This window comes from Dermacentor silvarum, chromosome 3 (genome assembly GCF_013339745.2).
Source record: "Dermacentor silvarum isolate Dsil-2018 chromosome 3, BIME_Dsil_1.4, whole genome shotgun sequence".
In the NCBI taxonomy this organism is placed as follows: domain Eukaryota; kingdom Metazoa; phylum Arthropoda; class Arachnida; order Ixodida; family Ixodidae; genus Dermacentor; species Dermacentor silvarum.
The window spans coordinates 214,232,262-214,258,679 of record NC_051156.1 but is presented as its reverse complement, the minus strand read 5'-3'; the positions used below and the strand labels follow the sequence as shown (position 1 = coordinate 214,258,679).

Here is a 26,418-nt window from a genome sequence, read left to right as displayed (position 1 = left end):
GCGGGCGCTCTATTTTTACTCGAGAGAAGTCGCGACAGCGCGCGCTGCGGTGGCTTTGCAGTCGCTGATACGCTCCGAACGGTCTGCGAACCTTGGCGGTTTTGTTTTCGTCTCTGGCTGTCTCTGTGTGTGTGCGCGTGTGTGGCACCGTTCAGGACACTTCGCGTTCTTTTGGTGGCGAGACGTGCGTCACGCGGGTGTTGACAAGTCGATCATATACATTCGGCAGTGAACGAGGAGCGACATTTCTTGCGACGCGCAATCGTGTCTTGTTTTTCTTGCTGCTGACGACGGATTACCATCTGGAGCTTATCACCGTGGCCTAAATTGCGATAGTGATTACCGTGCGTCTACTGCGTAAAACGCGTTCAATTATGCAAAGTGACGGCTGTCGACTTGTGTGTGTCCAGAGGCATCACTGCGGCCGTACCGAAGCACGCGTCGCTCGGACTGTGGGCTGCCCAGGGCGTGTCGGTCACTCTATAGCAGACAGCCCAGCGCTACCGTAACATTATGTTTATTGCCTGTTGGATGGGAGCTAATAACGTGGATGACTTCTGTTTTGTGTGGCGTAATGCCCTGCGCCTCTGGCTTTTAGAAACCGAATGGCGAGTCATCATCGCCACGATTCGTGCAGTGGCTCTAGCTCACTGCATTACAGCGCAGCATGTCTCCGTCGAAACGGGAAGAAGTCACGCCATGTCGTGCAGAAGCCACTGATTGCAACGACGACGCTACGTCACGTTCGACTGTGGCCTCTCTGCATCCATTAATTGCGGGGGCACGTTGTTGATGGCGGCGTTTTACGCGAGAGTGAGAGGCCCCTCGTCTCTTGTGTTGTAGCGAGTTCGAAGATACATGAGGTGTCCCTAGCTAAAGAAGCCGCCGCGCTTGTTCGCTGTCGAAGCAACGAGATCGGCGAAAGATTCATTTGCATTTGGACGAATTTATTACGTTACTTAACGAACGCCGTATTGCATATACATGAGCACGCTGAGCAATGGCGTCGTGGCGCTGTGGGGAGCTCGGGCCGTGCCGGACGGGCTCGGCGGCGGCTTCGGCTGTCGGTCGACGCTGGATGGAGCGCGGCACACTACTGGGAGAGAGTGCGCAGTTGGGGAAGGGGGGGGGGTCGCTTGCACGGCAAGAAGGGAGGGCGGGCGGGTGGCTGCCGCATGCGTTCTTTATTTTGTCGCGCCGAGGACGAATGGGGGAAGGCCTGTGGCGGCACGCCATTGGTCCCGTCCTCGGGAAGGACGCGAGGAGCATGGCGTTAGAGCCAGAGGAGGTCGACGGCTGAGGAGGAGGAGGAATAAGCGAGGCGCGCACCGAAGTGTGGGCGCGATGCTGCGACGGGGAAAGAAGCGGGCCGGCGCCGACCGACACACAAAGAAGGGAAAAAAAAAAAAAAGAAGAAAACGGAGCCGCAGAGAAAATAAACGTGCTTTCTGCGCGCCTGCCGGAGCTGGAAGCCGGGCAAAAGCAAAATCCTGCACCCGCACCCAAGGTAAAAGACGAGCGGGCGAGGGAGAGATCGTGGATATGTAAGGGATGTGGTGGTAGAGTAAGGAGGGAGGGAGGGGGGGTGAGAGACGACGCTGCGGGGAGGAAATGGTGAAGGGAGGAAAATAAATAGAAAAACGCGCGAGAAACGGAAAAAAAGTGCGCCGACTCGGCAGTGGTCCAGGTCACGTGGGCTCGTCAGGTGGCAGGGGCGCTGTGGGAACGGCGTCACGTGACCTTCCGAGCTGCCAACTCGGTCGGGGGACCGTATACGCACCTGCCGACGAAGCCGTGGGAAGCGCGCGCCAGGCAACTAACGCTAACGTTCGGCCCCCCGACCTGGCTTCCTTGGCGAGCGAAGTTTGGAAGTTGGATGGGGGGGAGTCAGTTCGCAGCGCGTTTTGGACTCGCCCGGCAGCCGCGATTCCAAAGGCCGCCGCGCTCTGTTGGGTCGACGCGACGCGGTCTTCGTGGGCTTTGCTACCGCGGTTGTGTTGGCTGCTGGTGCAAGCGAGTCTGGAGCTGGACTAACCGGACTTTACAGCGTTCGCACCACTGTGACCTAGCCTGGCAGCCCTCCAGTTTTTAGTAGCTTTCACTATCATTTTATTCGTTAAATGGTTGCTTGCTGTTCCCGCAGCCGAGTGAATAGAGGTAAACGTATTGCGCTGTTGTATGTTGCCATTCTTCGCTTATGAAAGTGGGTTAGATGGTTGATGTTTAACTAAGCGAGCGGTTTGGTTTGGTATGTGCGCGATCGGGGGGGGGGGGGGGGGGGGGGCTAGTTTTGCTTCTGGAAGGAGTCGCAGCGAAGCTATTCCGCTGCGCTGTTAAAGCGGCCAGGGGCTGAGGAGCTCTTAATTCGCTGATGTCCTTGCGTGCCGCTGTTGTAGACCAATTTGCTGTGAGCATCGAATGTTTTCGCGAACGGCCAGAAAGGTCCCGGCACAGTCCTTCCTGACACGCGGGGTTTACAGCTCTTGGCATGCGGACCCACACGGCGTGCAGTGGTCATTCTTGCCTGACACGGCGCTGGGTCGAAGCCATGAGAATTGCTAACGGCCACAAAAACGTTTTCTCCCCCCCCCCCCCCCCTTTTTTTTTTCACGCTGTAAAGCTAGGAGCGAATTTGCAATATTCTATGAAATCTGTTTCCGAGGCCCATGCAGCCACTCAGTATAGCAAAGAAATGGTTGATTGGACTCGCGGGCATGTTTCTTACAAGGCTGATTTGTACAGTTCAGCCTGGCAAATATAAGCTGGCTATTCCGTACACATTGGGCGTCTCTCGCGCAAGCTACGCACCTCACCAAGTGTCCAAAAAAACAAATTGGTGCCACGTACGAGCGAGAAAGCGTGACACTTTTTCAATGTCGACTAGTTTTTTCCATGCAGCACTGCTTACCTGTGTTGATACGCATGGCTCACTGTATGGAAGGCAGACAAATATTCCGCTGTGTATGCAGATAAACACGCGGTAACATAGCAGTATTTCCAAACACTTCATGTTCCACTGCTCATTAATAAGATAGCCCGTCTGCGACACTAGTGTGAAAAAAATCGACACCAGCGTCGCATGAACGGTGTCGTGTAAAAAACAAAAAAAAACATGAGCGTTTGATTGTGGTTGTTTACATAACATTGCGTGTATGTGAGCATCCATATAGATTGGGGTCAGTCACACTGATAGTGCCTATCTGGCCATGCATGCACAGACAAACGACGCCGGACCGACGTAGGGCCAGCGGGCTATGCAGACACGGCTGTTGTTACCAGCTGCTAAATCAACGTAGCATTTGTGTACGTCAGACTATGGCAACGGCTTAGTCTGGGAAGTGCGTCGTTTCTGACGACAGGTAGTTTTGTGGCACCGAAACGAATTCGTCGTCATCAAGTGTTGCTTAACCCTTCATTTCAATCTCGGCGTACTCGAACGAGCTCTAGGAAGCTCCGTCACGAACTCGAGCAACTACCACGCGGCTGCCGTAGTAGCCGCAGGTCTGAGAGGCAGGCGTGAGAGGCCGCGCGCGTATGTCTGGCACTCCCGACTCTGGCGTGTTAGAATACGTTTGGTGAAGAACGACATACTTACTGCTTTTACCTCTGTGGAAGGAATATATAAAAAATAGAAAATACTGATCAGACAGCCTCGTCACCGAAAAAAAAAAAAAGAGTTTCTGGCTGAACAGACGAGTAACCACACTCACGACGAATACCGCGTCTAGCGTGAACAGGTCTTTTCATCAATCAGCAAAAAAAAAAAAAAAAAGAAGCGCCAGCTGCATTTAATAGTTCAGAGGAAGCAGGCAGGAAGGACGATCCTTACCCACTGGGCTGACTCGCCGTGCAGTTCAAAGAAAAACAGGAAGTCATCACATCACAATTTCGGAATCGGAAGAAGAAAAAAAGAAGGAAATGGCGCTCTGCCGCGCAGCACAATGCATGATGCGCACATTTAATGAATCTCTTCCTCTACATAGCCGGTTGTGAAACGAAGGTCACCTGTGAGCGGATGGTCGGCGTAGCGCTGTACGTACTCTATACTCCAACTTCGCCGCTGCCGATGAAAGATATATAAAAAAAAAGGGCACTCTGACTCGCTAGCGTACTGGGGACGTTTTTTTTTTGCCGAATACGAAACTCGCCAGCGGCGTTATCCCGTGCCTACTTGCAAATACGATGGGAGATAAGTGCCTACGTGGCAATTCGGGGCGGCGGGTTTCGATCTAGGATGCACAGCGCCGTTCTCTGTCCTAGCCGTCCGTCCTTCTGCAGGCTCGCGCGCCCTCTCCGCAGCTCGCGCCTGCGCACGGCCCGCGCCGCTCTTCTGCTACTGCGGTAAAAGCGGGGGGTGCCGTCGTCTGCATGGAAGAGCCGTCAGCGCGTTTCGTCCAATCGGAGGCGCGCGCAGCTGTCGCGGCCTGAAAACGGCGGGTGGCTGGGGGGGAGTGCGCGCGCGCGCGATAATAGCCCCGGAGATGGCGAGTAGGAGGATAAAATAAGCGCCCGGCTCCAAAGGAGAAGGCAGCAGCAAAAAATAAAGCTGACGTCGTTTCGCTCGCTCGCTCCCTCGCTGTTCCAGCCTTCTCTGTAGCCGACGTGCCTTTCCCTGTGCACTGCGGCTGCTGCAGGCTTGCGCGCGCTTTCTTTATTTTCTTGCCTGGCCCCTTCCCCTCCACCAGTGCTCGCCGGCGTTCTTTTCAAACTCTGTTCCAGCGGCCCGTTCCTCCTCCTCCCCACTCCGCTCTTGTGCGGGCTTCGTTCCTCCCAGGGCTTATTCTAGGGATGCGTGTGTTCTGGTTATGCTGGGCTTTTTTCTTTGTTTTGCTTCTCGTGTCGCTTTGTGCGGCGCGCACTTGCCTGGCTCGCTGTTGCTCTGGTTGCGCTGCGGGGGGAATCTTTTTTTTTCGTCGCCGTTTTGCGCTGGAGCAGCAGCAGCGTTCGTGTAGCCTTCTGGCTCGCTCGCTGACGCAGCGGCGCAATTTGGACCGGCGGCGTGTTTCGTTCGCAGCCCCCATCCACCCGGCTGACGCGACTTCAGAATGACGACGCTTTCGTGGTGTCTTGTTCTTTTGCCTTCTTGCGTTCTCACCGAGCTCATCTCTCGCGACCGCTGTGTGTGGGAACCCGCACGAGCGAGAGAGAACGGCGAATGAAAGAAAAGGGACGGGGTGCGATTTTGCGAGATAATTACGACCCGTCCGAAAACTAGTGCGAACGTAATTGCGCCCCTCCGCGCAGCCAGCCAGCGCCAAAGGCTGTAGCCGGCCGCTCGGCTACGACTGGTGGTGCTCTGCGGCGGCACTACCCCACCCGGGGCCTGCTGCAAGCGCTATCCTTTACAGTTCTGGGGGTGCGGCGTGTCTGAATTTTAGTTTTCGGCTGCTGCAGAACTTCTTGCGAGCTGCTGTCCTGAATGCAACTGCAGAAGGCGCGACGTGGCTGTTAGCAAATGAAGGGATTCGTTTGCCGGGCGCGACTGAACGAAGGGCGGGGATCTAGAGGGGTATGGGTTGAAGCGCGTATTTCGTCGGCGGTTGTCCGTGTGTGGCCTGCTATAATGAGTGGCGCGGACGGATAAAGCTTTTTCGAAAGCGTTGATGCTGAGTGACATCGCGTCAAAAGTTGTGATTTGAGAGCGTTGCTGTCTCACTCTTGCCTACTTCTCTCCAGCGCGCTTGTACGCAGTAATAGGGAGGAAACATGGCGCTCGAAAATTTGCGACCGAGGCTTGTTTCATTAGACGTGACTTTTAGGTAGCCTATTTATGAGAAAAATCGGATGACTTGCATCGGTTTGCTGTTCTTCTCTTTGTGTTTACGTTTTATCATTTTCTTTGTGATATCGTTTTGAGCGGTTCACACACTTTCTGGAATGTCGTAGTAGCATTAGAGATGTCAAGTAACCATCAATCATGCATGAGGGGCTCTGAAACGCGTGAGGATCGCTCCGTAGCATAGTCATTTCGAGGCCGGGGAGTCACAACCGCATAAAGCATACAAAAATTGAAGCCATCATAAGCATAGCGGAAGGTTAACTGTTCTTTCCTTAATTGAAATGTGGAAATAATGAGGACAAGGGACGAATTGTCGCAGGATGGAGCCGAAACCGAATCTTTCGCGTTGCGCCCGCGATGCTTTACCATTGAGCTACAGCGGCGACGATCCTCCGTCCACTTTTTTGGCTGCGTGTGTACTGGGAATGTTAGCCAGCGCCGACCAAGGTCACGTCCCCAGGCGTCACGTAGAACCTGGCAGGGAGGTGGCTTGCAAGGATGGTCTCGAGGTCTTCCTCGATGAAAGACCCCCGAGTAGCTCAATTTCAACATCCGTGTGCTTGTCTGTGGACCCGATGAATGAGCTCGTGCTTCGGCTCTGTGACGTTTGTGTACGCAGCGTCGACGGGGTTGCATAGTCGGATGTGCTGGTTGCTGCTCCAAGTCGTTCCACCCGACACAGCAGCAAAAGGCCGCACATTCATCGCAAGTCGGTGACTTCTCGTCCTCCTGTACATTGAGCTTGGGGCAGTGCACCCCACGATTCGAAGTAGAAAGATTCCGAAACGAGAGCTATGGCAACTCCAGTGTGTACAAACTGTATCTAAAGTGGTGATTGGGGCACTTCAGAGAGCACGAGAGAAGTCAAGTTGTGGCGAAGTCCACCTTACAGTATTAACTCGCAACGATTGCAGTAGTCGTACCTAGCTAGCAACTCTGAGTGGGTTTATATGCAGTATATTTATAATGTGTCGGATAAAGTTATCATAAAAGGAAGGAAGTGTTTCAGTTAGGCTTTCGGCAGAGTTTAATCAGCGAAGCCGAACTCAATCAGCAGGGACTGTCGGTCGCTGCAGAGAATTTACCGATAGCGCCTTCTCATTTGCCTTTTGTTGAACGCGAACAGTCAACTGAGGGAAAGGGAACGCAACGAAGGAGCGGTAGAAAGCGGGGATATTTCATACCGGGCAATACGTGCATCCTGAAACCGTGTGAAGTACAGTCCGTGCTTCTGTGCAGGACAACCTCAACTAGCTGGCGTTATAGTTACGGGCTCGCACCCGAGCCAAGAAATTGCTGCGTCCGTGTTCCCGAAAGTTGTTTGATCGTTCTTATTTTGAGGAGCACAAGACTAAGGCCAGAAGGCCGCTGTCAGGCGCCGTCAAGCGGCGCTGCTTCAGTTTGGACCCGTAACGGTTGGTAAAACACAAATTCAAGTACGGCGTCGAACGCTGCCTCACTTGATCCCTGCTGTCGTGGCCTCTCCTGACAATGCGAGTCAAGTGTCGGGTGTCGTGTGGCAGCATATGATGCACGAGTTTGCCCTAATGGAACGCGGTTGTTTGTTCCTTGCTCGACGGGGTCTTTCAGGGATGCCTATAGGGATGCCTTTCAGGGATGCCTATAGTATTACGTGCCCTGTCCGTGGAGCTTCCGCGGATTCGACGTTCGTACTGGCGTGTAATAGTGCACCACCGGAGGATTGGATCGTGCCTCGCCGGAAGCAATTCTCGTTCTTATGTATGCCCCCATCGGCATCTCGTTACACGGGTACTCCGTTCTGCGCAAGTTCCATCAGCCTCTCGCATCCTTCGGGTCTTCTTCTCTCGGAACGAGGAAAAAGCATAAAGACTTGAGGAGGAGGAGGAGGGGGGGGGGGAGATATTCCTTTGCGGCACGCGCTCTTTCTTTTTCTTTTCGTGTTTTCTTTTTATCTCGAGCTTTGTTTAGCGCTTGTTTTATTTTCTGCTTTCCTTTCTCTCTCTTTCTCGCGTTCCTCTTCACGCCAGGATGACTGCGTGCTGCAGCGGCCTCACAGCTAGCGGCGCGTGCGCGGCAGCTTTCTTTTCCTGGTGACGTAAAGTCGTCGAGCAATGCGGATGTTTTCATCGCCGCGCCAATGCCTCGGCACGGGAGTGGGAGGTCTGGCTATCCCTGAGCGCGCGCCCCGCTGCGTGCTGCTGACGGCACAAAGAGACAGGGTCCCCCTCACCCTTCGCTCACACACACACACACACACACACACACGCACGCCCTTCGCTCAAGTTTACCTTTCTGTGGTACTCCATGCAGGGGCGCGAAGATTCTGGCTAATTTTTTACTGGTTCTCTCTCTTTTCCCGCTTTCGCGCCAGTGCCTTACGCAGTCTTCGAATCACGCCACCACCCGTTACGTCCGTTCGTACGGCAGTATACACCCCATGTACTACGCAAGGCGTGCAGCCCGTTCGGTTCGCAGCGTTGTTGGTCTGTTCGCTGTTGTTGGCCGCTGTTCGGTCAATTTCGGGGGGGAAAATTCCAGGCCCGTTCATTACGGCGCAGTTCCCTTCACTTTCCTGGCATGCCCAGCGGTAAACTGCATGGGCGCTGCAGGCGCGGTCGCTGCGCGGTTATGGTCCGGGGAAAAAAAAAACAACGCCGGAACATGGGTAAACAGAGGAAGGAAACGAGTTCTCTTTCGTCCGAGTGTACAGGGTGTGTTGTAGTAGCAGCTGCAACTATGCGCAACGGGACCACGCGCTAGAAATAAAGGACGTCACTGCGCTCATGCGCAGTGTGTGCTCGTCGCTAACCGCTGGTCTGCGTGGCTCCACCTCCTTCCGAAGAGTACGCAGCATCTGAGCCTTGCGAGGACCGTGATCCTCCTGCCTGTTCGCTTCTCCTTGCTGAAACAATAACGGCTTTATGCGCTGCAAGAAGCACGATTTGTGCTATTGACGTTGTGTGGGGATAGGGCGAGCCATTGGTGGTGGCACCGGTGCCCTGCATACTTGTGTATCCGAGGGTGAGTGCAGAGCAAGTATGAATAAATAAATAAATTACCTGTTTATTCACAAAACTGGCCCTATGGCTCTCTCTCTCTCTCTCTCTCTCTCTCTCTCTCATTTTTCGGCAGGGTGGTGCTAATTAAGGTATGAAAATGGGTAGAAAGATGATAATCATAGTAGTAGCATCAGCAGAAGGTCTGACCTATAGCTGGCAGATGTTCGTTAAGCACTCGTGTTGTGTAGGGCCGCGGCACACCCTGTCAACAGTAACAGCGTGACAGAACTAACCATACTGACTCAAAGTCGATCACCGCCTGTTGCAATTGTCACGCGTACGGCATGGTGCGTACGGTGTAGGAACAAAAGTATACATCATTCACAAGAAGTCGATGGCGGGCTCGATTTTGTCTGCTTGACTATGGAAGCACGCGTTACAGTGGGACACAAGATCTGAGGCGCGCGCCAGCACTCGGGTGCGCCGCCTTAGTCCTATATAGTGAGGCGTTTACTTCCTCTTATTCCCTGCGACGCCTTGGAATAAAAAGGTGCCTTTGTTCACTGGTGCTTATTTCCAGCGGACGAGTTCATTGACTCGCGTTTGTCTTGAGAGCGTGACTAAATATCCGTCCTTCTTCTTCTGCGCAGGTATGGTAAGGTGCAGAGCGTGAAGATCCGTCGCGATGCGGACGGTGTTTGCGCTACGGTGTCGTTTATCGACCTCCGGTCGGCGGCCAAGGCACACGTGGCCGAGAACAAGCTGGACGATCGGCTACTCAAGACCGAGTACTACGAGCCGGCCGCGGCCACCCTCTTCTCGCACGACGACGGCGCGGCCGGCGCGTCATCGTCGTCGGCCTCTGCCGCGGCCGCATCGAGGGTCGCGCCGTCGGCTCTGGTCGCGCCCGGCGGCGGCACCGTCGGAGGCGGCGCCTCGGCGCTCGTCGGACCCGGCTGCCCACCGTCGGCGGCCGTCGCGCCTCCGGGCGCACCCTACGCCCCGCAGGGTCCCGCGAGGAACCCGAGGTTCGTACCACGTTGCACGCATCTTGGTCTTCTTCTGTTGCTGTCGTTGTCTTTTGGTACAGTGTGTACAGATCTGCGCGCGAACGTCTGCTGCGAATACTGCCTTCTGGTGCCAAGTCCGTACACTGGTGCGCGCGAACGCAGTTTTGTTGCTTTATCGTCTGCTGTGCACGTCATTGTCTTCTTGTACAAGCGCCCGCTTGCGTACGGAGATACCCGCGATCGTCGTTTTTATTATTTACTATTCTTATTTATCTTGGTGCTCGATCGTCTGTTATTGTTTTCTGGTGCGGATATTGAAGTCCACACAAAGATGGAAGCGAAGACCGTTTCAGTCTCCTTGTTTGATCGTATGGTGCTGCTGGTGTGTTTTGCTCACCTTGTCGTTACTGCTGGTTTCCGCAATAGTTTAAATACAAGTTCTCCTTTAGTATTATGGCACTGCTGCTGGCATCGTTAGAAAAACCTCGATATTGGTTGACCCAGCCATATTTTTTTATTGTGGAATAACTTTAGATTGAAGAATTCCCGATCAAATATATCGGCTGGTGGATCGTCGGCTCATTGAGAGGAGTGGTGTGAGTGAGCAAGTACACATCTGGTACAGATCTGGTGCATATCTGGTGCATATCTGGTACATATTTGGTACATATGTACCCGAGAGAGGTGTAGCTTTGTTGAGGATGGCAGCTTTAACAACACGACCCGGAAAGGCGGCGCTTTGCTATGGAGACTCGTGGTACGTCCTTGTAAGCTGTCGCTATACTTTCATCTGTACCAGGGTTTGAAGGCTTTCGCTGACTTTGTGGCTGACAAGGACGTCTAAAGCTAGCGTTCGTTCCGAAGGCGCGCGGGGAGGTATGGAAACCTATGTAGGCGTCAAGACGTGCCCTTAAATAATCCCCCTCCCTTTTAGCGCGCTAAGTTGATTAATGGCGTTCGGTACAACCCGCGCAACTGTCGGCCTTGAACAGAGTGGTACGAGACGACGAAGGCACCTTTGCGAATGCTTTCCACGGCAACATCGGCATCCTTGAAGCTGCTTGCCTGAAATGACTTCGTTACACAATTTTTTTCCTGCCTACTCAAGTTCATCGCCAGAGTGCGTCATTGCAGTGTAATACGTGTTGCTCATATGCAGTGTTCGTTACCGCGTAGAGATAGCATGTGAAAATTTACTTGTATTCGATAACTATGTTGCAAGCATTGGGAATAATCGCACGAAGCGATCACGTAGCCGTTCTCTAGTTTTCAGTGAGGTCCCGCAGCTGATAGCGTCGGCTGACTTCGATGAACTTTTACGACACCAGTTAGTCGTCAGTGCGAATTTAGTACACAAATACATATAGTGCTTCACTACTGGCATTCGTTAAAGTTGAGTTGACATCGCGTTGCGTTGACTGGGAACATGAGGAGTGTGCCAGACTTCGTAAGTGCAACTACCTTCGCTGCATGACGGTTATTTGCCTGAACATTTGTTGAAATGGGAGCAGATCAATGTTGTTTTTTTTATAGTGCAAACGCGGACATAGTCGTAACCAGTGTACATGCTTGTCTTTCTAGAGAACTCCCTATAGACACCTTTTTTTTTTTTTAAATCCTGTATGGCAGGTTGTGATTTCAGTTTGTGTTGTCAAAAAAGGTCACGTGAAAGACGAACGAACGAGCGAGCGAGCCTGTGCACATCTAGCGAAAAACAGTGCAGTGTTCGAAAGATAAATAAGGCAGTGTTCTGCTGAGAGAGAGAAGCGTAGTGTGTTGGTGTGTGCCTGTGTGTTTGGTGTTTCACCGGGGGGCGACTGCCGCTGAAGTGGTGGGGAGGGAGCCCAGCTGGCCGCTTCCTTTTCCAAGCCGAGGAGAGGATACCCAGGATACCACCTCCGGATACTGACGAGACAACGGCCAGCCGTGTGTCCTAGAAGTGTGCTTTCCCGCAGTGCTCGACAGTCGGCCTCGGACCGAGGCCACAAGAAGCCGGTGTGACAGTGCCTTCGTCGACGATCGGATGGATTATCGCCGCCCCCTATGTGGTGATGCCCTTCCCTCGACATCCCCGATCGACATGCTCGCCCCCCCCCCCCCCCCCCCACTCCTTCTTTCCTCAACCTCCATCGTCACTTCCACGGAAGCACCCAGGATTACCCTCTTTGGTTTACCACACTACCCCGGAGTTTCTTCTGAGTTTTTGCGTTTACTACACCGCCGTCCAAGCAGTGTGTCCCGCACCGCGTGAGTGTGATGCCTGGCCCGGATTAAAATTCGCCGTCACCTGGATAGATGGACGTCGGCCACCCGGCGTGGTTTGTGGTGATATCTCTCGCCCCCCCCCCCCCCCCCCACCCACCCACCCACTCATTTTGCCTCCTTAACATCACCTCACCGCGCGCGCGAGTGTGTGTGATCGTGACGCCCGGTCATCGTGCCAGAAAGAAGACTGCACCCCCGCCGTCTTCGAGTCTGTGGCTTCTCCGCACATGTGCTTGCCCCCTCCTTGGATTGCGCTGTTGGATGCTCCCCGTGGTTGTGCTTACTGTAGTCTTCTGAGTGTTTACCTTGTTTTTATTCTTGTTTTTTTTATTTTTTTTTCAAGAAAAGGCATAGTAGATTTAGAGAAATTAGCTTGCTGGCTCGCCCGTTCGTTCAGTGCGAAATGTAGAGATCTCATGGTACCCAATATGCATGTCCATTAAGTGCTGTAGTGGCCCAGTTTGTCGGACTGCAAAAGAACCAATTGCGGTGTCCCAGAAGGTTGCACATCATGACATCGTACGTGCCGGCGTGTTGGAACGCCGTCTTCCCTAGACATCCGTGGTCTGAGCAGTGGTCAAACTAGAATTACTACTTGAAGCTAACGTTAACGCTTTCACTGCTGTCGTTGCGTTCTTGCGTGAGCCAAGGCCGCCCGTATACCGAAATACTTTGTGACGTTTCATTTACATTGTGCAAAAGAAGCTCGTTGAAGGAACCAAGATAGATCGGTAACGGAACGTGAACAAAATGCTACGATGATTTATGCGTTTTTTTTTTTTTTCTTCAGGAGCGCTCTTTGAGAACATTTTTTTTGCTGATCCAGCTCTGAGAATTCGGACGGGGTGCCCGGGATCGTAAAATACGCTGTAGTCCGTATGGCAGCTCGCCACAGCACACCTGCAGCATTTCATATGACGCGCGACCTTGGAGGAAAATGTCCGCAAAGCGTGCTACGGGGACTTCTGTACCCGCCGACATCTTCATTCCTTCTTTTCCTTCCTTTTTTTTTCTCTTTTTTTTTTCCCCTCAACAAGTGACCTTCTCAAAACTTGTACAACTAGTGGACTCGCCACAGCAGCCGCCACTGCCAAGAGACGACGCGTCGCCTTTGTCAGCGACGTGTTGTCATCTCGTCGCCTTGCGTGGTCCGCATGTAAGACTCGGCAGGCCACGTGGCGCGGTTCTCCTCTGAGGAGATGCCGAAGGGTGCACGATATTAAGGGTCGATTCATGACCGGATTCGGGGGAGAAGGGGGGAGGGGGAGAAAGAAAGAAAAGGGTAGGCCTGCGTCATGTGGCTTTATATGGCGCCACTAATACGGGCGCCCGCAGGCAGCGTTATTTTACGAGTTTTCTCAGCGTCTTTCTTTCTTGCCCACGGCGTGGTTCCTCTTCCTGCATACCGGCTTGACGTGTGTAGTATGCCGCCTCCGGCCTTTACTTTTTCGGGTGACGTAAATGGTGGCGCCGAAGGAGAGAAGCGCCGTCCTTATCGTGGCCACCATCAAGGTGCTTGAAAGCATAGTATCTATTGTCTTTTTTTTTTCTTTTTTTTTTTCTTTTTGTTTTCATTTTGTTTTCATTTCGTTTTCATTTCGTTTTCCGGGATAAGGGGTTCCTGCAACATTCCTCCCCTCCCTCTCTTCCCCGCCCATTTTTTGACCCATTGTTGTCTGTCTGCGTTGGCACAGAGTCTGCGGCAAGCTTTAAGTACTGTCCATTTTGGAATTCTACGCTAGCCTGAAATGGTAAAAAAAAAAAAAAAAGCGTGGGAGACGCTTCCCAATGAGGGGCGGAAGTCGCGTACGAGCTAGCGGTCTCGTGAAATTTTTGGCCCGGAGCCGAATGCACAAGGTCGCTCACAAATCGACGTCGTCGCTTCCTTATCGATCACGGAACAGCCATGTTCGACGACAAGCTAAACATTCATTTATTCCTCCTAAGACCCCTTGTACAATACATTGCACATTGACTTCAACGTTTTTTTTTTTTTTTCCCGAAATTCACTCGGAAGTAATTGCACAAAATATTCATTCTACGTATGACGTAGGGTGCATGCCTAGCTGTAAAGAAGTGGTTTTCCGATATTCTTGTCACCCGCTTTCGAGAAATTTGACACTACATTGATCTAAACCTCTGTGTCGTCCTAGACGGCGGAAAGCAACCTTGATATGTCTTTCGAAATCACTGAAAACGCTTAAAAATACCCGACGCGGCAGCAACGTGGTAATGTACTACACGTATTTCCATTTTCATCTTTGCACTTTTTACCATAGCAAACATGAAGTACATGGAGTACACGTACATGGAGGCGCAGCTTTTGGCAACTAACATTGGTATCCAAATGAAAAAAAAAAAAATGTTTTTCACGTTCGTAACTTCACAGTAGACAATAAAAAACACCTCAGAGAGCGATTATGTCCCACAGCTGTATTCGGGTCTCCGGAGGATATGTTCGCACTGTACTTACTCTACGTTCGTCCGCGCTTCGAAGCGTGGTTACCGAGAGACGTTGATATTGAAGGATGTTCACTTCCTCCGTGACGTCATGAAAACCGACGGACGCGATTGACCGGGCCCGTGCGTACCTAATTCTTTTCAACTTACACGGGATGGCATGTTCTCACCGACTAGAGCTTCGTTCCTTTCTCTCCCCATTTCCCATGATACTTATTAGGTCAAAGAATGAGGCTAGTTGGGGGGACGTGGTTACAACTGCACCTGGTAGTACTTCGAATATAGTTATTCCGCTACCGTGCCAGTGATGAGTAGTCTATGGGTTTGTCTAACCTTCGTGCATGCTTTTGCTTCAGGTGTTCTTGTGGCGCTTTCTAGCGCGCCTTTTCTTTCCACATTTCCAAGAAATCGTATTTTTCTAAACGCACGAAGACACTAAGGTTCTGCGAGCAGTCATCGCGAAATGTTGCTTTTATAACGCAATATTTTGTCGAAAATGATCAATTTGCAAAGCCACAAAGCCGTTTGAAGCCAGAAGGACTAAGTTTACTTGAAGTTTCCGCATACGATATATCGCCAATTTCCTGAGATTTTTGTAGAAGGGACTGATAATTTTCTCGCGCGCATGCGCTCCTTCCTTGCTGACCAGTCGATGATAGTGACCGGCGTGATGGTGGTGGTAATAGTGACCCACTGCTCTGCTTGTATGGGGACATGCGACAGCGAGCAGCTTTCGTGCCTCGTTTAATTGGAGCAGCTAGTCGGAATTGCAGTCGTTGTCGTACTCCTGTCTATCTTTGGGGCAGAACCAGGCGAGTAGCTGTCGTGACCCCCCCGCCCCCCCTCTCCCTCCCTCTCCAGCGAGCGCTTCCTGGTCCTCAGCCCGTTTATAAACCGCTATGCTCGCGTCCTGTGCCTCGTCTAATCACATTTTAACTAGGCAGCGATGGTCTATATTTGGTTGTGCTACTTTGCCTGTTCTTGTTTCCTTTTTTTTTTTTTTCCTTTCTTGTGACGCTGCCCGGCGTAGAAAAAGAAATGGGTCGCATAAAAACAAAGCTTACCACGTAAGAGTGCCTGCATTTTGTCGTTCGGTTATTTGCGTCAATAGTTACAGAAGCCATCTATGTCGAAACGAAAGAAACACATCCGCGATAACCCCCACAACCAATAATCCCGTGGGATTCACCGACCGTGGTGACTCAGTGGCTGTGGCTTCAATGCATAAATAGAAATCACTTATTGCGTTCGCACGTGCGTTAAAATTAATGTGCGTCAAAATTAAATTAATTTTAATTCACACGATTGTGTTCGACAGGTGCGTCGCGCGGACTTTCGGTAACCAGGCCATCGCTTCTTCCAACGCGATTTCCTTGCCGCGAAAAATCCCACTGGGGCAGGATTTGTCGCATATACGGTTAGGCCGACAACCGATTATTTTTTTCACCCCTAGACATATTTTTGTCGGCCCTATTTCTCCAGTCCTCTTATTTGAGTTGCCTTTCTTCGAAACGGAGCGCTTAAAATGCGATCCGCGTATATCGCTTGACCAGTCTCCTGGGCCGTCCTTGTGGTCTTCCAGTGGTTGGGCGAGAAAAAAAAAAAAGACGAAGAAGAAGGAAAGATAGAAGCGCATCACGAGCGGATTTTTTAGAACTGAAAGGAGCCAGGCCAGGAGAGGAGAGAGAAATACTGTCGGCCTGGTTTTTCCCGTCGTTTCATTGTGCGATGAAATTTCGTCGCCTACACGCTGGTATATAGCCAGTTAGAGCGTCCGAGCTCTCGCCCAGTGTGCGTGACGCGCCTATTCATATTTCTTTCTCTCGGTTAACCCCCCTTTCTTCCATCTCATTATCTGCGTTGTGCCGCAACCTTCGTGCTGCCCGATGCCCGGCGCGTCGAGAACGAGAAAAAAAAAAAAAAAAAATGCTTGGCGAGGTCTGTGCCAAATGTACTCGCGCACGCAAGCGAGCTGTGTATTCCGACGCGCTCGCGTTTCCGCCCATCGACGCAGACAAACAAGCAAATAAAGCGGCAATATTTTTTTTTTTTCTTGCCACCCCCGCCGCCTGTTTGCATTTTCGTCTGCTTGCCCCGTTTATTAACTTTACGCTAACGGATACAGGTGTGCCGTGGTTAGTAAGATAGCTTGGAGACGGCGGCATCGGGCAAAATATTTGATGTTGAAAGCTTGGGCGAGTTGGCGAAGCATATTTACGGGGTATATAGCGTGAGAGCCCCAGGACACAAAAGAGGTCGACATACGTCGTGCTTTCTGTGCGTGTATAATAAAAATTTGCGCTGTCCTTCGCGGTAATGTTTGAACTGTCCATTAGCGCGCGCGTGCGTCGTGCACTGCGTTGATTGGACACGCACGCGTGAGTTGTGCCTCCCGATTCCACTCAGTAAATCCAATCAGGATTGTGGTGTCGGGAAGATGACACGAACGTCGGTACAGCAATGTGTCGGGCTACCGATGAGATACCCGAGCCAAGAGAAACCCAAAGCGCGGAGCGCGTGGCGAAAGGAACGAACTAGGCGCTTCCGAGGTTTGCTGCGCAACTGCCGGTCAGCCACGTGATCCTTTACTATGTACAGGAAGGTGACGTCACAGTGACGTAGGAGTTACGCAAGGTGAGCAGCAGAAGCGAAACCGAAACTGACACACTGCGACACAATAAGGATGTCTTAAGATGGGCGCAGCACATTTAACGATTTTCGTTTAGTGATTTTGCTCTTACGGTGTTACCTTAGCGTGCAGAAATGTACGCGCATCGCCTGAAGAGAATACTATGTAAGCTGAAAGGGTGGAGGTGGGAACCAGCTTTCTGTGTTTCCGTGCTCGTCCTTGTCTGTCTCTAGCCAACGGATCATGAAAGCACGGCACAAAACACACGACGCGAAACTCGATTCTCGCCTTCGACGGGCCGCTCTGTAACGCCAGCCTGTCCCAACAACAACGAACCGTGGTTGCGCAACGTCTCAGCGCCCGGGGCCGCGAGGCGCTGCGAAAATTAAATTCCTCGCAGACTTCGCCCACGCACTGGTTCCGTTTTCTTCGCATTCTAGTTCGCTTCCGTGAAGGTCGGGACGCCTGGCGGTTCCAGCGAACTCTGCCGGGGCCAATCGGTGATCCATTTTGCCACGTGGGTCCGGCACTACTTTCTCTCTCCTTCCAACGGCGACCACCTCTTCCTGTTCTCCGTGGGTGCATCGGGAACAGTCCGTTATTTCGTCGTCATTGCCTAACGCTCCCAGCGGGGCACAGTTGCTCGGGATACAATTACGTCCGCTGCCGACCGCTTAGATGTTTTATTTCTTTGTTTCTCGCTCTCGTCTTCACGTTCTGCACTGGCACAAGATGAGGGGAGTTCGCGAGATTATTGCGCCCGTATTGTTTCGTCTCGCTTCTTTATCCTCTGCGGGACCGCGCGCGCACGCTCGCTCGCTTGCCTTACGCAACCGCCTTTATAGCGACTCGTTTCGCGTGTTACGGACAATTGTATTATGCGCCTACTCTGACGCGGGAACTCGTTCGGCGAATGGCGCGAACCGGGTCGATATAAACGAGTGCGCGAGGCGCTTCCTCTCATATCGTCTCTAACCGTCAAGCAGTTGTAAACGCCACTGCGCACGTGGCGAACGTACAGTACCACCTCTGTTTCGCAGTTTCGCCACAGGGAACTGCGGCGCTTGGGTCTGCGGGAGCTGCTATAGTATGGCGGTTGAGCCAGGGTGCGCCGTAGTTCAGCTGCAGCGTAGGAATGATGGGCTGCACATAAATTTGCCCCTGGTTCCAAATGATTTTGTGACTTTACAAATTGGTCATTAACACCAAAATATCCGTTGTAAATACAGTAATTCGCGATGATTGTGCATATTTACAGAGTATAACTGCCTTCATGCGTTTGGAAGAAAAGAAAGGATTGCTTGTAAATTTAGGCCGGTGTTAAAACCTATTAAATCGAAGTCACGGCCGTGAATATCTACTGCGCGTCATTCCCGCGGCATATAGTCGAACTATGGCAGCGCCGAATTCCCTCTAGTGGTTTTAGTGGAAAGTTCCACGCTCTCTTGTATCTCGCTTTCTGCGTCCATCTGGCTCATCACGAAGGGCTGTTGCGCAAGCGCGAAAAAAAAAAAAAAAAAAAAAAGTGTCGCTTCGCGCCTCCCGCCGGAAGTGTCATCATCACAATCGCTTCGCTTTCTTGCGCGCGTATTCTCGGGTGATGTTTCCGGTGTGGTCTCGTCGGGTCTGTGGACAAGGGAGAGTGACGAGTTGAATTCTGCGTCGTTCCTCCTGTATAATTTTTTTTCAGTTCTTTTGTCCACGTGTGGGATTGTGTAGCCGTTTCGGGAGTTGAGCATTGTGTGTAGCGTCCTGCTTTGCGGCAGCCGCTGTCATCACCGAGATGGTTACACAGTTGGCTCACAAAAAGACTCTCGCAGATGCTACGGAAAGGTGTTTCGCGACCATGCATGTGCGCTCGGAAAAACTGGGTTTGCGTGCTCTCGCATGCGCTGCTGTCTGGCGTGCGAGCTGGGAAATGAGGCCAACAGAGGACGCGTGCGCGCTCTCGCGAGAAACGCAATTGTTGAGCGTGGTAGATCCCCTCGGATAAATTCAACTCTTTTCTGGTGCAGTGCTACCTGTGGGAACCGTGACAGCATTTACGGCTAATATATGACATGGAGAACGCCGAAACTAATCTCTGAAATCTCGTCGGCTGCTTCCGGTTACGTAACTTCTCAGTTTGTGTCAAGCTGAAGTGAGACCTTGTGCGGGTATCTTTGGAGCACTATACCCACGGCGTATCGCTTACTTGCCTTCGGTGCCACAAAAAAATAGTCCTAATATATAATGTGTGGCAATGCTTCTCAAACCGTTATGATTGTTAATTAAGATCGAAGAATCGCGCGCTTCCTCGAACGCCTTGATTTAGTGGCAAATCATCAGGCAAAAAAGAAAAAGCTTTGATATGTTGCCTGAAACTGCACTGAGAATTTTTTCTTTACTTTCTCTCTGTCGTTTTTCATTCAGATGCTCGAAAGATAAATTTCTCACAGCAGTGGTAAAATTCGGACTAAAAAGGGTTAAATATGCTTTCTACTTATGCAGTGAGCTTAATTTCATTAGACTGGTAAACGTTTGAAGGCCGATGGACTTAATTATCGCTTTACATGCGTATGCGTTATAGTCAGACTTTCGTTTTTTTTTTTCTTTTTTTTTTAGGGGGGGGGGGGGGGGACGTCGTGGATTTTGATAAAGAGTTTACTTGGGCCTAGTCAAATTTTTTTGTTGTTGTTCACGATGATCGACTACATTGTATTCTAAAAGAATAGCCTAAACTCGAGAAGTTTCAAGAACGTTTTACTGAATCACAAAGGCCCAAATACGAAAAAAAAAAAAAAGAATTCTTTGAAATTTGTGACGTTACACTGACCCACTATCATTGGGATTTCAGCGCGAAACATAAAAAAAAAAAACTTTTTGAACTCAATTTTATTTTCTAATAACCGACCGATTCTGCGAATTTAACGAAAATATGGTTCTGAAGGAATAATTTATCACTATAAACATACGTGAGCGACAACTGTGCATGCGGAAGGGAGTCCGCACTTTTGTCTAAACTAAACACAATCTACTCGTATGCTTGTCGACGTTTGTGCGAGGAATGACTGCGGCCTTGTTCCGTCAACAATTTGCGTGCCCAGATGGGCGCTGTAAAGGCGAGCCTCGCGGTAATTGGCCGCCAGACAGAGATAACGAGCTGATAGCGCGCGGTACTAAATCTATACAACCTGTCCCACGACTATTTGACGCATATAGATAACGCGTAGCTTTAGTGCTTGCGTCCTAATGACGCCAATCTTCACTTCTACGTAGGAGCAGTTCAAAGATTAAGAGGTGTTATGCAAAACTTGCCTTTTTTATTTCTGCAGAAATACGACGCGCACACACGAAGGGGCAACGGCCTCCTTATTCTTACAACGTGCATCCTCGACTGTCACGTATGAGTAATACGTGACATGCCCAACTTCACTTGCCCAACTTCACTTGCCCAAACACACTTTTACACCAAGGAAGATTGGAACAACGTGTTCAGCTTTTTTTTTTTTTTTTGCCATGAAGAGTACATTTCTACGAAATACCAATGAAACATCAACTGACTTAAATCAATTAGCAAGGTAATTAATTAGTAATTGCATGGTTTGCTGAACTCCACAACCTAAAAAAAAAAAAAACCCGCTCCAGTTTTTGAAAACGCTATTGTAAGCTGTTCTCCGTGCTTAAATCAGAATTATGGTGTATCAAACTAGGCGTGGCATAAATGATACGTTGCGCGTTACAGCGTTAATCACGTCTACGTTATTGGATGCACTCGTTCGCTTTCTAATTCACCCTGCCATCTTCGTGTCTCTTAACGTTACCCTACGTTACCCCTACATTTTCCGTTTCGTCGACCGTTGTGCAGTCCCTTGGTTTCTTCGCGGTTTGTTTGTTTGTTATCCTCCGTTGTCTAATAATGGGGCAACCCAATTCGTGCGGCAACCCAATTCAGATTTCCTTCCCGTGATCCGGGCTCGGATCGAACATGGTTTGGGTCGAACATGGTTTAACTTCTGCCGGTTGTTTCATGTTGCAAAAAAAGTTCGGCTGATGCGAAGCAGCTTGCAAATGTGCGTTGATGATAACTCATTAGGCCGTTTGTGTCTTGCGAGGCGAGAGCGAGTGGGATCTCATTTGGGATGCAGTCCCGGGCGCAAATTAGGCGCCCTCTTCTCCGCTCCGTCTCACAAACTCGTTCAGTGTGGTGAAAGAAACGTTGCCGACTGGCTGGAGTCGGGAGCGTGAGCAGGTTTCGTGTTTCAGAAAAGTGGAAAAAGGAGGGGACGATTACTGACCTGCCACGACCCGTGGCCTCCGAGATCACTACGACCGGTTGGATCTCTGAGGCCATGTACGACCTTTCCAATAGTGCGGCGTCGCCTCAAGTGGGTCTATCGATGGACATTGCGCGAGCCTTCTATCCGTTTGGCTGACACGACCCATACCTTTCAGTGTACTGCACGGTATTGAGTGAAGCGGAGTGTTAAGTATTCGAAATTAGTCATTAAGCCTGAGCGTTCTTGCATTGTAGATGATCCGACCGGGGGTGATAGTGCCCACAAATTAGGCGCCCAGGTGTGACGCAGCTAGTAGTGTTAACGCTGTCAGTGGAGCCTGCGCTCGACTTCGCAGGTCGCGATAATGGTCAACTGAGACTGAACACAGTCGCAACGACAGTTAAGTTTGCAAGTGTGCGTGTGTGTGTGTATCACGTCCTCAGATGCGTGTTACATGCGCGAGCGTAATGCGGAAGATGCGGGTTCGGCTCCCACCTGTGGCAAGCTGCACTTTCGCACACTTTCGTTTTCCTTCTGATTATTTCGACGTTAATTTAAAAAGTTAATTTACCCTATGCTTGCCCTGGCTTCACTGTCTGTTGGCTTCATGCGGTTCTACGTTAAAAAAAAAAAAAAAAAACGACATTCTTGGTTTCCTTCATTCTCCTCTACGTTGTTCTCCTTTATGTTAATCGACGATGGTTACAGCATGGTTTGCTCGATGACAGGCTGAAGTCCCAGTGTGGTTCAACATATTCGATGTTCCTCGCGTTTGGTTCGATCATTTGACGACACGGAGAACGCTGCTTCGAACACGCCCTCGCACAACGCCTCTGCAAACGTCTCGCTTGCTCTTTTGACGGACCACGTTTCTTTGTGGCCCGCCCCTAAAAGAGACCAATGGTTGCAATTTGAGAGATGGATCTTGCAGCTGTCGTGCACTCATATGCACGACGACTGTGAAAGTTTTAACAGCTGCGTCCGACCGCTCCAACCGGTTCGCCACCGCCCATTGTTTCGCGAAAAGGTCAGCGTGTGTCCACCGCTTTGACTTCTTCCCCAGTCCGCTCGAGTGTGGCTCGTAGATGGCCGCCCGCGCATCGGCCGCGGAGTCGTCCCCTTGATATTTAGTCTGCTTGTGCTCGCTGCGACCTCTGATGGTTGCGAGCGAGCGGCTGAGCGCAGCTGCGCAAACTCTCGCGTCTCGTTATCAGGAGCCGACCACGGGTCGGACGACCTTCTGCGCGAGCCCCCGTCGCTGATAACGCCGCATAGGCAGGCGGCGGCTCGTTATGGCTGCCGGCCAACGTGTACACAGCACGTGCCACTCGCTTCCGGGTTTTATCAGCAAACTTCCGGCCCGTCTGCGAGGGTGAACTGCGGCTGGCTGTCTTCGCTGTGGCTCAAAGGCAGCGGGCTTCTGTTGCTGAGCGCGAGGTAGCGGGTCCGAATCCCGACTTTGGTGGCTAGAGGAATTCGTGACAGCATGTGCGGTGAGATTTGTGTGCGTGTTGAAGGACTTGCGAGGCGGTAAAAACTAATCCGAAACTACCCACTTTATGCGCTCCTCGGAGCTCGATCAATTGTAGCTTTGTAAGTTTAAAATCATAGCGAACGGTCTTTGAAGACTAATACCCGTGCCACACGGGCAAAGTAAAGTGCACTTTGAGCGAGTGCACCACAGCGTGCTGAGTGTCACTTCGGCGGCGCGCTGCTACACGAGAAAGAAAAGTGTTCTTTCAAATTGATGGCCATAGCGATCGGGAGTCAGAAGGGAAAGCATATATTTGTAAATGTAAAAATGTGTGCAAGAATGCAGTTTATTATTGTTAGAAGCAACATTTACAGTACACCTTTACAAGCGCTGGCAACGACGGCAACTTGACCAGCAACAGTCGAAACGACTCGATCCGCCAAACGACTGCGCAGCCATTCACGACCCGGCGTGGTCGTGAACAGCCCGAGATCGAGAGTAGTAGTTTTTTTTTTTTTTTTTTTTGGCGGTGTGGCACATTTTATTATCTTGTCACATTCGCAGTTTAAAACAATGTTAGTAAAAATTACTGCTGACTATTCTTTCAATAACACTTTACTTATATTTTACTCATTGTTAACGAGGCTACGCACTTCGCCGCCGCAAAGTGAGTTCGCCGAACACACTCGCCGGCGAGTGCGCTCTGCAGTGAGTGTCACTATAAGCGTTCCCGTGTGGCAGCCTGCGAATGACACTAGCCGCGAAGTGCACTCGCTCAAAGTGCACTTCACTTTGCCCGTGTGGCACGGCACACGGGCAGCGGCGGAACCTTGGGTGTTTCGTGGAGCTTTGTTCGTAATTATATACAAAAAACGTTTTTGCTTCAGTACATTTAGCTTTTGACCGGTCATTGCGTTATCGTTGACTATCGCGATTAGGCAACGTACACGAGTTAGTTATGTTATGCACGACATCGTCATTTCGGAAACCGGGGTCGAATTCAGAGCGGCTGTGCTCACGTATAGTGTGCTTCAAAAGTTAACACGACGATTCCCAAAGACACTGGTATTATACTTACGCACCATACAACGGGAGCCTTGTGTAAATGTGTGCAGTAGTGCGTCATTTCTGTGCTGTCTTTCTAGGAGCCACGAGTGGCGCTCAAACAACGTACGTAAATTAGCCTGCACAACCGGGTACGGATGTTCAGCGGCTCCTAATAAAACGAATGGCTTCAGTATTAGCATGTTTGCAGCTGTACTAGCGGAAGGTTCATTTACCTGCAAGGCCAGTGGAAGATGCCGTGGCCTCTCTTATGACGCGCTGGTGATTTTCCGTAGCGCTCGCCGAACGGCTGCTGCTAGAGATACGGAGGCTTCGTTTAGCTTGTTTGTTTTTCAGTGCCACATCCATGGATGGATGATACATTGTCAGGATGTTGTTTCGTGGAGCTCGATGCCGCGACGATCGGAACGACGACCTCTCGAAACACACTGGATAAATGAAGACTACCTCTGTCCGAACGAGATACCTCCTCACATTGACCGTATTGACGAAACTTCTTTACAATGCGACCGCCATTGACCGCTGCTTCGACGATGTGCTCATTTTCTCGTCGATTTCTTTCGTAACTGTCAGGATGGCCGAACGGTGACGCGTGGAGGAGACGTCATTACGTAAGAGTAGTTTTGTTGCATATGGGACCTTGACTTTCTCGTCATTAACTTGTTGGTGCTGACCAGTGGAGGCGTCGTTACGTAAGAGAAGTGTTGTGCATATGGGCTCAGGCTTTCTCGTCTATAATGTGTCGTCGGTGCTTTCACAAACGGTGGTGTTCGAAGTGCGTTAGCGGTGTTAAGGATCAGCCAGGCGCCGTCGGTGCTTAGCGAGGTCAATCGCACTGCATGCGTTCAGGAGCATAGATCTACCAGATATACTTTGTCAAGGAGCTGCCACCTCTTGTCATGCCCATGTGCCCGCTTTCCACTAACGAACGTTGCTTCAGGGGCGGCAAGCGAGAGAAAACGAAAGATCATGCAGGGGAAAAAAAGAAAAAAACGCTAATCAATGGTAAAGGGCAGCGCTGATAACGCACCAACCCCTCTTGCCGCGCCCGTTCGCTTATGTGAGTGTCCGCGCGGTCCCCGCGATAAGGTGAACTTGGAACAAAGTCTCATCTCGCTCGAGAGCGTTACGCGGCTGTTTTGAATGTCGGGAGGGTCCGAGTGCTGCTTGACTCTTTCGCTGGGCGCCCGTCAAGTGCATCATTCGGTATAGGGTGTTATCACCTCGACCAGCAGCAAGGCGATATGCGCAGTTTTGGGACTTTCACGTTTTCTTCATTGGGCGTGTGCGCTCGCGTTATTTGTGCTCGTTTCCTTTGTCGTCAACCTCCTCGGCGCGCGCGTCATCCTTTAGCAACAGCGCGCGGCGGGAAGGCGTTTTTAGAGCGGCGCAGATCATGCGAGAAGCAGACGACGGTCGTCTGGCATTTAGAGCGGAGCGCGCCTTGGTTCTGCGAGCCGCAGTGGCCCCCGTCCACTGAGCGCAGTGTGGAGCGCTTTGGCGTAGCACAATGCCGGTGCTCTCCCCTTAAGGAGGGACACTTAAAATACATGTAATTTGAACAGTGTCAGTAAATTACCTTTCCACAATAATAACAGTAATAATAAAACCGTGATCTCCATTTTCTCTCTTTTAATAATCAATCCATTGCCGCTTAATAGCGGGAATTGCCTATACAACGCCCAGAAAAGTAAATTGTTTCTTGTGGACGCTATTACCGCTTGCTAACTTGCAGAAACGCATATGCTAGAAGGCGTTCAGACCGTAAAGTGACACTGAAAGTAGGAGTTGAGCTATACAGTGAAACCTCGTTATAGCGAATTCATGGATATAATGAAGTGAAATACCTCTTGAAATCTCCAGAGAGATTGATATTGCAGTGCATGCAATAATGGATATAACGAAGTAATTTTTGCCTCCCCATTCAACTCCCGTTATAATGAGGTTTACCGTATCAGTAAATTAACCTTCTAGAAAACTAATTTTATCGTTAGGAGAGGCTTGGTATGCCTACAAAGGCGCATAGGCGAGAGGCGGGTGGCGACACGGCCTCGAAGTTCCCGCACCAGGTCGCTATGACGTCATAGATTTTGTCGCTGTTTTCTCGGGCCCTTAGCTTATCGGTAAAGATGGAGTACATCGTATCCTAAAGGAGGCACAGACTGAACTTGGCAAGTTTCGGGAACATTTACTGCGACACAACAACCCACGTACAAAAAAAAAAACAACAACAACAACAACAAAAAGATACAGTTGCCCTGACGTCTCGGCGTTGAGGTTTCGGCGCGAAAAAAATAAAAATAAAAAATAAAATGAAACTAGGATTTTTATTTGCTCTCTGAATAAACAAGTCATCACCGCGAAATTTACGAAAATAAAAGAGAGTCTAAACATTTTTTTAGGGTTTCTCTTTAATATCCCTTTAATCTCATGGGCTTTGAGGAGCTCGTATCTCACTATAAAAGTAATGACCATCCACTTTGCGGAATTTCTCTA

At 50.7% G+C, this 26,418-nt stretch overlaps 1 protein-coding gene across 1 annotated transcript in view; it reads left to right on the top strand.

Annotated features, from left to right (window-relative positions):
• LOC119446637 (msx2-interacting protein) overlaps positions 1–26,418 on the top strand; it is a 216,908-nt gene that overhangs the window by 150,789 nt on the left and 39,701 nt on the right. Inside the window, 1 exon segment of the mRNA XM_037711127.2 lies at positions 9,411–9,788. Within this exon segment, the coding sequence (XP_037567055.2) occupies positions 9,411–9,788 (378 nt within the window).